Source organism: Chrysemys picta, chromosome 3 (genome assembly GCF_011386835.1).
Source record: "Chrysemys picta bellii isolate R12L10 chromosome 3, ASM1138683v2, whole genome shotgun sequence".
NCBI lineage: Eukaryota > Metazoa > Chordata > Testudines > Emydidae > Chrysemys > Chrysemys picta.
In genome coordinates, this window is record NC_088793.1 from 202,442,049 (window position 1) to 202,452,786 (window position 10,738).

At 51.3% G+C, this 10,738-nt stretch overlaps 1 protein-coding gene across 1 annotated transcript; it reads right to left on the reverse strand.

The window, feature by feature from the left end:
• Positions 1 to 1,512: 1,512 nt before the first annotated feature.
• On the reverse strand, positions 1,513 to 5,346 carry SSTR4 (somatostatin receptor 4). Its single transcript, XM_005287447.5, has 2 exons — positions 5,278 to 5,346; positions 1,513 to 4,326 (listed from the first exon to the last, which is right to left on the reverse strand). Exon 2 carries the CDS (start codon positions 4,155 to 4,157, stop codon positions 2,916 to 2,918), a length of 1,242 nt encoding a protein of 413 aa, XP_005287504.2. The 5' UTR covers positions 4,158 to 4,326; positions 5,278 to 5,346; the 3' UTR covers positions 1,513 to 2,915.
• Positions 5,347 to 10,738: the final 5,392 nt, after the last annotated feature.

Consider the following 10,738-nt stretch of genomic DNA (forward strand, 5'->3'; position numbering starts at 1 on the left):
TACATGCCGTGCCAAGGCTCCTGTGAGCGGCAAGGGAGAGAAGGGCGTGTTTCGATGTTGGGAACATTTGTAGTCATGGGGCTGATTGTTATTGTACACACCCAAGGCATGGCAATATCCCAGCACACCCAGAAATTAGCTTTGTACTTTTTATTGCTTGAGCATAATTGAAATGTTATTAAAGAACCTCTCCCAGGCCAAGATCCCTTTGCCTCCCTCATGTGCAACTGAAAATTAAGAACAGTGTAACAGTTGTCAAAGTCAAAAGGGCAGCACAGGGTTGTCCTTTGGGAACATAACCTTTGCCTGTACCTCAACTGGCAGTGATGCAGTTAGAGAGTGATCAGCAGCTCTGGGAAACCAGCACCGGCGGTTGTTGTGCAAGCGTTTGTGGGGCCTGAGTCTCCTGCATCTGGTGCCGTCCTTTACATGAAGGCAAAATGGGTGCGACATGTAACCGGATCAGAACGCTAGGGGCACATCACACTGGTGGAAAGGACTGCACAAAGCGAAGAGCCAGGAGAACCAGCCCCATGACGAGCTGCCAAGATAGTGCAGTGGTTAGCCAGAGGACAGGAGTCACTTAATGCCATTTTACGGGGCGTATCCAGCAGATGGAATCCCTTACATAAATCTTCCCAGGACCGCTATGGCTCCCAATGTCCTGATCTTGAAAAGATAGAAGCACCTGTTTATCCACCCTGCGAGCTGTCTCATCGACTGACAACGGGACTACTCGCAGTGCAGAACGGTAAGCACAGGCATGGTGGGGGCCCAAATTGGAAGCATCTCAGATAAACCTGTCCACCTCCAATTCTTGTACTCCTTTGTCAACTGAGAGTGATGAGGATTAAAGTGGGCTCCAGTGTCCATGTGACTACTTAGATTGTGAGCTCTGAGACCGTCTTTTTGTTCTGGGTTTCTAGTGCAACAGAGTCCTGGTCTCTAACTAGGTGCTATGGTAATGATAATAATTAACAGTAATGAGTTGTTGTAGGAAAGAAGATCAATGGGACCATGTTGATGGATGTTGCCATCCCAGCAGACTGAAACATAAAAAGGAAACAAGACGAGACGACAGTGAAGTACTATGCAGAGCTATGCCACAAAGTGGAACGATTACGGGAAACGCGGACAACAATGATTCCAGTGATCGCTGGAGCAGTTGGAGCAATCTCTAAGGGTATGAACGGGCATCTCAAGAACATGGCAGGACGTCACGCTCAGTGACTTCCAGGAGACAGTGTTTTTAGGTACGGCAAGAATTTTAAGGAAAGCCAAATGAGAACAAGTGCATTTGAGCCCCTAAAATGCAGGAATTCCATGGAGGATGGAAAACTCCTGACTACAAACTTTTGGAGTTGGTTCATGGTTAGGATTTATTACTGATTCACCAGGATACATTTTAGACTGCAGCTTTCCACTTTTTATGCCTAAAGATCTTGTATGCTGTGAAGGCTGTTTGTTTAAAAAACAAAACCATCCCCATAATGTAATACTCAGGGATAATAATAACAGCGTTACAGGCCAGCATGATGGCTTTTTATTTTTCCATGACACAATTACAGATCGGATCATTCATGGCACAACTACAGCTCAGTCCTACCCACCACTGCTCTTTCTAAGGATCTAAAAGAACCTCAAGCATTTAAAAAGTCTGGATTCTGTTTATGCTCATGTCAATGGGAAAATTCTCATTCACTGCATCGGAGCTAGGCTGAGCCTGAAATCAATATTTTGGGGTTAGGTTACTGTCACTCATTGTACTTTCTGCAAACTAGGGTATTGTTTTCCCTTTAGAGACACTTTATTAGGTTAATGGGTGGATTTTCAAAAGGACCCCACAGCCCCCTTTGTTTTTAATGGGAGTTGTGCTCTTCTGAAAATCTAGTCATAAATTGCTAAGGATAGCGCATCCCCTTCCGAACACTGGTCACAAAAGATTAAAGAAGATACATTCTCTCGCTCTCTTTCTTGCATTTTAATTACCAGCCTGGCCTTAGAAGGGCTGAGCGAGATCAGCAGAAAAACTCCTCCTGAAGTCATCAGGTGCAGGATGTGGTCCCAATGCTGACCATTAACCTGTATCATATCCCTAGCCCCTTGTGCTGAGCCAGGCTCATAGAAACATAGAATCATAGACTATCAGGGTTGGAAGGGACCTCAGGAGGTCATCTAGTCCAACCCCCTGCTCAAAACAGGACCAGTCCCCAAATAAATCAAAAATATTTTTAAAGTAATGTTGGCAATCAGTTATATATGTATTTTTTAATAATATACCTATCTCATAGAGCTGGAAAGGTCACAGGCTGGACCAAGTATTGTCACTGACAGATTTTTGCTCCAGACCCCTAAATGGCCCCCTCAACATTTGAACTCACAACCCTGGGTTTAACAGGCCAATGCTCAAACCACTGAGCTATCCTTCCCCCCATAGGAAACAGCCCATGTCAGAGAAGGCCAATAGAGAACTCCTGCTCTGTGAGCAAATGCCTGGGATGGGAGGAGCTAAGAGAATCCTTATTTCCCTTTGCCACCTTGAGTGGCACCTTACTCCAAGCACCGTCCCCATGGTCTCAGTGGCAAGGGACTGCTCAGGCTACAGAAGGAATCGATCAAGACACAAGCCCAGCCACCCAAAGAGAAAAAAGCAGGTGCAGATCTCTCAGCCAGCTTACCCAGCACCCATACAAGCCCCATCCCAGCCGCAGCCCAAAGGCAGGAGCCAACCTAGAAGCAACTGGCCCTCCCGCCGAGGACTTACGCAGGCTTCTTTACCCCGTTCATCTGTTTCTGAAGGGTGAGATGCAGCGGCAGGGCAATGGTGCTCATTGCAAGATGCTGGTCCTGCCAAGGCGGGGGCCGGGCCAGGAGGAAGCACCCTTTCAGAAGGCAGAGGAGGAAGACACAGGCCATTAGAAGGTGGTGGTCTTTGCAAGGAGGGTGCCAGGAGTACAGCAGGGCTCAGGGTGCACCGGCTCCCGCTGGCAATGCAAAGATGGGCACATGCAGCCTTTGCTCGTCTCCTCCCCCTTGGGGATGGCACAGTAATCTAGCGGCTCCTCCTCCTCTTCCTCCTCAGCGGCGCCCAGGTCCGGGTGGCAGCAGCAGCAGAAGCTGGCGTCGCAGCATCGCCGCAGCACCCCGTGGAAGGAGTGCCTGAAGTTCTCCGAGAGGAAGCCGTAAAGGATGGGGTTGGCGCAGCTGTTGGAGTAGCTGAGGATGAGAGAGGCATTGTTCACCGTGGCATCCAGGTGGCCGGGCAGCAGCAGGTTCACCAGCTGAACCACATAAAAGGGCATCCAGCACACCACAAACATGGCCACCACGATCAACACCAGCCGGGTCAGCTTCCCCTCCGAGCGCCGCCGCTGCTGCCAGCCCACCCGCTGAGCCACCGCCCGCATCTTGCCCACAATCAGCAGGTAGCAGAAGCCCATGGCCAGCACCGGCAGCAGGAAGCCCAGCAAGGTCGTGTAGACCACAAAGGCAGCTGACCAGGCCGGACTAGGCCACAGCAGGTTGCAGGCCACCGCTCGGCCGTCGTGCGTGGCCGCTGTGCCGGCGAAGATGGGGATGGGCGAGGCCACCAGAAGCGAGAGCAGCCAGACCCCTCCGTTGACCATCTTGGCCACCCTGGGCCGGCGGTAGGTGGCTGCCCGCAGTGGGTGCACCACAGCGATGTAGCGGTCCAGGCTGAGCACGGTCAGGCAGAAGACGCTGGTGAACATGTTGAGCCCGTCCACGCCCAACACGGTGCGGCACAGGGCCCGGCCGAACGGCCAGTGGTGCAGCGCAGCCGAGGTCGCCACGAAGGGGATGCTAAGCATGAGGAGCTCGTCGGCGATGGCCAGGTTGAGCAGGTAAATGTTGGTGGCCGTCTTCATCTTGGCGTAGCGCAGGATGACAAAGATCACCAGGGAGTTGCCGAGAAGCCCCAGCAGGCACACCAGGGCGTAGATACACTGGATCGCGACCGTGCCCGCAATCTCTCCGGTAGTGCCACCCCACTCCTCCACCCTTTGCCACTGATCCGGCTGGGCCAAGGAGGTGCTGGCGTTGGGAGGGACGTCGGAAGCCATCCAGCTGGATGGAGTCCACAGAGCCCCGCTCGCCTCCTGGGATCCCGCAGGCAGGTGGCTGGCATCGGTGCTCATGTTGGCAGCTGTCCCATCGGGGGGGGGGGGGGGCGAGACAGCAAAGGCCTGGATGCTGTTGGGGATGGATGATGCTAGAGCATGGGGGATGGCTGCCAGGAGCTGGATTCCGCCTGCCAACGGCTGGTGCTGCCGGGAGATGAAGAGTACCGCCGGGGTTGGAGGTAGGCTTCTCAGCACGCAGGGGGTTCAAGGGGAGAGAGAGAGAAAGAGGAGGAAAGGTGAGTTTTCAGCAGCTGCAGAATTGTGCTCTCCGCTGCGGCTGCCTGAATTGTCAATTCGCTGCCACACACCCCCCCAGTCGCTCCAATCACAGGCCGCCCTCCCCCAGGCGAGGGTGCCTTTGATTCGCTTCAGGGCTCGACAATAGTGTGGCTGCAAAACGCAGCCCTGGGACGGTTCGGCATTGCCCGAGGCAGACCGTGGCCGCAGAGCCAGGGGGTGTAGCACTGTCGCTTGCTGCGACGCCACTGCGGCAGTGGGCGCTCAATAGAAAGCACCAATGCTTCAACTTTTCAGCTGCACTCAGGCGCGCCACAGACCCGGGTTCGTTCCTTAGCCCCGGCAAGGAAGGTAAGCCGTAATCCGACTCCGCCGACAGCCGCCCTGACCTCAATCGGCTCCGAATCTGGTCAGCAATAAGGTCCTAACCGGAGCGGGATCTGGCCCTTGTAAAGGCCAATCTCCTTCCATTTTCATCCGAGTGACTCCCATGGGCTTGACTCATGTCTGGCCTGTAATAAACTCTTTGCCCGAGAAGGTACCCCTTTCTGATCAGGAGTTTCACATTTAACATCAATGCCCACCCTTCCCCTTTCTGCTTGCTATTCCCCCGGTCAGTGCTCTGAAAAGGGCGAAGGGGACTGGTCCTTTTTTCAGTATCGCCACTGTCCGTCCCAGCAGCCTGGTAGAGTGGGGGAGATGTTCACAATACACAGCTCGTGCTGATACACCTGTCACTCTGCGTCCTAGCTGCCGGTTGCATTGCAGGGGCATTACGGGCATCTGGGCGAGGGGGAAAGAGGCTCACGGCAACATTGTCCCCGATCTGTAACAACATTTACATGTATCATCCCCAAGGACCGCGCAAATTGTATACGAGCAGGAATCAAGGAGGTACCTGTGGGAGACGGTCAGGCAGGCAAGCGGCACCCAGCACAATCCAAGGTGTCACCGCATGGGCTAGGCATTAAAGGAAGGAAGGTTGCCTTGGCAACTAGAGATGGCCCTCCCTGATTGGCTGGCGCTCAGGTGTTTGGTTTGAAATCACTTCCCATTGCAGAGAAGAGCAAAGGGTTAGGGTTTGCCTCCCCCCAGATGGAATTTCTCTTGCCAGTCTGGACACAGAAAGGAAGGAAGGGACTCAAATAAACCAGTGGTTCTCAATCTGGGGGTCTGCAGACTATGTCTGAGGGGTCCGCAAAAGGCTTAGGCTGAAAACGGACTGATCAGGATTCAACTATATAGAAAGAAAACGGCACACTTCTTTTTATAAATAAAGACATGATGGAAGGAGGAAATCTAATAGGCTGGCAGAGGTTCTGGAGCAGGTTGGCTGTCCCATCACCTTGTTCATTAAAATGTTCCCAACACATTGTATAAATGTTATAACACAAAGGGTGTGTCTCCAGTGGTCTGGGACACCTGATTCTAAGCATTTCATCTCAGGCCTGTTTCTTGTTCCTGAGGAAGGAAATGGTGGTACCTTGCAAAGGAGTGTACTATCCCTTTAAGGGCCAGCCAGGTGCTCACAACCAAAACTACCTGGGGTAATCAAGAAGGCTACCTGCTCCACCTTAAGGCTCTCCTGTTTAAACAGAATGGGAAGCAGAGCAGAGAGGGGACTAGAAGCTATCCAGTTTGCAAGTGGTGGTGAGATCTCCCTTCAGAGGCTGTGGTGAGATCTCCCTTCAGAGGCTGTGGCCAGTTCATTCCGGTGCAGCCCGCCGTCTCCTCCAGTTTCCAGCGGTGCCAACTCTCACGACTTAGACCACAGCTGGAGCCAGCTTCACAATGTCATGAAAAACTCCAACCCTCGTCCAATTTCTAGCCCTGCCCAGGGGGAAAGCCCCTCTGATTGGTTGCCTCTTCCACTTCCCTGCCTCCTGGGGAAGAACAGCCAATCAGGGCTGCTTTGGCGGCAGGGAGAGCTCTCTCCTCCCCAGCCCTTCGGGACCCAAAAGGAGATTTTGGGTAAGGGAAAGCAGAGAAGGGAGCAGAAAAACCCCAGCAGCTTGGGGCGACCCTGCTCCCTCCTCCCCTCTCCCCCCCCCCCGACACATGAGCAATGGACCAGTCTGCTCTCTGCTCCTCCCCCACACCCTCTCCATCCCTGCAACCGCTGGAGCTGCAGGAGGAGCAGAGGTGCACTGAGGGGCACAGGGCAGTTGTGGGGCTGGGGACTGGGCAGTATTAATTGCTGGGCTGGGGAGCAGGCAGATTTGGGGCTGGGGGCACAGAATGAGTTAGAATTTGAGGGGTTAGGGAGAAGCTGGAAGCTTCACCCTACCTGGCAGCCAGCGAGAGCACCTAGAGCCAGGGCCGGCTCTGGCTTTCTGGCCGCCCCAAGCAAAAAAAAAAAAAAAACCTGTGGCGTGGCCGGAGCCAGGGTGCAGGGAGACTCCCTGTGCTGCAGATATGCCCTGGCTAGCGGGGGGAAGGGGAGGGAGTGCGGGGGGAGAGAGAGAAGGGGGGCGGCCAGGGCTTCAGCGTGGTGCTGCCACGTGGCCCCTCCCGTTGTGCCCCCTGCCAGGAGGGCTCTGCACCACTCCAGTCGGCTGGGAGGGAAGGACGCGGGCTGCCCCGCCGGGCTTGCTGCAGGGCGCTCCCATCCTCTGCGCCGGCGCCCCCTATAGGGCGACCGGAGCAGAACAACAACAACAAAAAGCGGCCGTGCTGTCCTAGGATTGGGCGGAATGCCGCCGCCAACAAGCTGCCGCTCCAAGCACCAGCTTGCTCGGCCAGTGCCCGGAGCCGGCCCTGCCTAGAGCAGGGGCCAAATCAGCTCACGGTATAAAATTGGGAGAGATGGCGGCACTGTAACTGTCTCACACACACGCACACATTGGGGTGAGCAGAGGGAGGTCAACAATCAAAAGACAGCCCCAAATTCCCAAGCATCGCCTTTAGAAACAAAGACCAACTCTTGATTTTTGTGGCAGTCTCATGATTTTCTGGAGTCTGACTCATAATTTTTGACCCTTTGAAGTTAGTGATACTGTTTCTGGCACGTGTTTCAATGATCTCTTCCTTGCCCTCAGCAGTCTGCTTCCACACGTCCAGCCACCATCCATCGTCTCTTCTAGAAGATGCCTCCCTCCACAACTTGTTTGCAGTGGTGGTGTAGCCGTGTTGGTCCCAAGGTATGAGAGAGACATGTTGCGGGAGGTGATCTCTTTTGTTGGACTGACTTCTATTGGGGAAAGAGAAGCTTTCCAGTGACATCGAGAAGAGCTCTATGTGGCTCCAAAGCTTGTCCCTTTCACCTACGGAAGTTGCTCCAATAACAGAGATTGCCTCCCACACTTTGTCTCTCCCTTCCAGGGCCGGTGCAAGGAAGTTTCGCACCCTAGGTGAAACTTCCACCTTGCAGCCCCCCCGCAAGCCCTGTGGCAGTTCCCCGCCCTCCTCCCCCACCCTGAGGCACACCCCCCCCCCGTGGCAGCTCCCCACCCCCCGGGCCCGGGGAGCCGTGCAGCAGCTCCCCACCCCAGCTCACCTCTGCTCCGCCTCCTCCCCGAGCACGCCACTCCCGCTCTAATTCTCCTCCCCTCCCAGGCTTGCGGCGCCAAACAGCTGATTGGCACCGCAAGCCTGGGAGGCGGGAGAAGTGGAGCGGTGACCGCGCGCTCGGGGAGGGGACGCAGCAGAGATGAGCTGGGGTGGGGAGCTGCCGCACGGCTCCCCGGGCTGGGGGGATGGGGAGCTGCCATGGCGGGGGGTACCTCAGGGTGGGGGAGGGGGGAGTTGCCGCAGGGCTCCCCACCCCAGCTCACCTCTGCTACGCCCCCTCCTCGAGCACTAGTGTACAGGGCACAGCTTCAGCTTCATGCTGATTTATACGAGCAGAGACTCTGAGGAGGTACAGATACCGCCCAATGCATTTCATCACAGCAACTTCCCCGTTGCCTTCTGTGTCTTGCTGGAGGATCCTGAACATTTTAATGTGATGAAAGTGAAGCCTCAGCCTGGCTAGCTGATACGAACATTCCTAAAAGAAGCTCTGGCCAAGTAATACATTCTGTTCTGGAGGTGGGGGTGCCGTGTTAAACACGGTTCCTGTTACAGCACTAAACCGGAAGGTGTGCAATAAAACAGTGTAATGGAATGCAGATTACACTGAATTGCTCCCAGTGCTAGAATTGAACAGGAAATGATTAAATACTCCTTTACTGTAAAGGAGGAAAGTGGTGTGCTCCAAAACTTCTTAGCAATTACCGAGGTTTTAGCAATTCCTTATTCTTACCATGGAATTTGGCTTGAAACAATAAAAATTAACCCTGTGTCCTGAAATCTAGTGTTTAATTAGTATATTGAGTCATTAGAAACATCATCAGCTGGCAAGTGAGATCAAGAGTTCCATGTACTGTGTTAATAATATATCATGGGCTTTCATACATGTCTGAATGCATGACATTTTGCAAAGGCATACCATGCCCACACTCACATTGCTCTGAATATTGTCAGCCGGACGTGACATAGTTGAAACAAACTAGTGACTTACAGATGAGGCAAAGCTGATGTCTTAGGCTGGTCTTGTAGTTAAAACACTAGGCTGGGACTCAAGAGATCTAGATTCCATTCTTTGCTCTGTCACAGACTTCCTGGGCCTCAGTTTTCCATCTGTAAAATGGGAATGGTAAATCCTTCTTTTCTCCCACCATTTTTCTGTCATGTCCATTTAGACTGAAAGCTCTTCAGGCCAGGGACTGTCCCTTACTGTGTGTTTATGCAGTGCCTAGCACAATGAGGCCTGATCTTAGTCAGGGCCTCTAGGTGTTACTGTAACGCAAATAAATAACAAAAGTTATGCAACTATCAACTCACGCACTATTTAAAAAAAAATCAACCTGCCACAAAAATCTCTCTTTCCACTCCCTCCATGTGAAGTACCCCCAGACCTAAATTTCCTTGGTCTGAGGCCTAGGACAAGCATTAGTAGTGCTGGACTGTTGACAGGTTTAAGGACTAATGTCTCATAGCCCATTTGGACTTGGAATTGAAACTTTGTACCATGGGATAGGAGATATTCACAGCTTTCCACTGAGTGCTTGTGTCTAACCCCGACAGGTCCTGAGATCTAGAACTTCAAGGTTATGGCATTTGCATGTCCAGAAAAGCTATTTGAGGTCATTGTAGAGGACTTTTAAATGGATTGTTTTTCACTTTTTTCTCCATCTGAGCCTTGCTCAGTCAGACTCATGGTAACTGTGAAAATTGGGATTTCCATCCCGAATTGGGATGAAAAGACAAAAAAAATTTGTGGAAAGGAAAGCTTGAAAATATTTCAGTTTGGAAATGGTGAAACATTTCTGATTGAAACAAAACATTTTGACATTCCTGAATTCAGAACTGTGCTTTTTTTAATTTGGTGAATGGAATGGAAAACATTTCGTTTCAGCATGGTTCAATTTTCATCTGTGCCCCCCTTATCTGCTGTGATACCTCATGGGAGACGTAGTTTGAGTTGCTCATGCCTTCATTATCCTTCCTGGGTGAGTTTCCCTGGTCAGATTATATCTCACACGAAAAGCGAAAATTTTCAGAAAAAAACAAAATATTTTGGCAAAATCAACGTTTTCCCAAAACGTTGATTTTGCAGAAACTGCATTTTCTGCAAACAAAATAAGAAATCAAACCTAACTATATCAATGGAAAATTCCCAACCAACTCTAGTGTAACTAAGGGAATTGGAAGGGTAGAAAATAGTAGACCCAACAAAAATTTGAAAGCAGTTTAAAAAGACTCCTGAATTTGTGAGACAAGCTGGCTGAGATAATATCTTTTAATTGGACCAATTTTTGTTGGTGAGCGAGACAAGCTTTCGAGCCACACAGAGCTCTTCTTCAGGTCAAAACACATGGTCTCTACTTGCCAGGTGATGATGTTTCTAGTGACTCAGTATACTAACAACTAAATGCTGCACTTTAGCACACAGGATTAATTCTTAGTTTTTCAAGCCAAACTCCATGGTAGGAATAGGCTGGTGGTAACTGCTAAAACCTCAGTAGTTGCTAAGAAGTTTTAGTGCACACCACTATTTTGGGACCAACATGGCTACGATACTGCATAGATCCTGACTTTGTGTGTAAAACAGATGCCATACAGAAAACATGCACCGGTGTGGTGTAAAGGTTTTACAGGCCTTCATTGAGATGATTAGCGTAACTCACTTGTGGTTTTCAACTCTCAAGTGGTAAGAAAATATATATGGGAATTTGTTTAAATTTTGAAAAATGACAACATCTCCCCCAGCTCTAGAGTTGAAAATTACTGGGGAAAATATTATTGAAAAATATCTTTGTTTTGGGTCGGAAACTGAATTGCTAATGAAAATGTTCGGTGAAAACTCAAAATTTGGA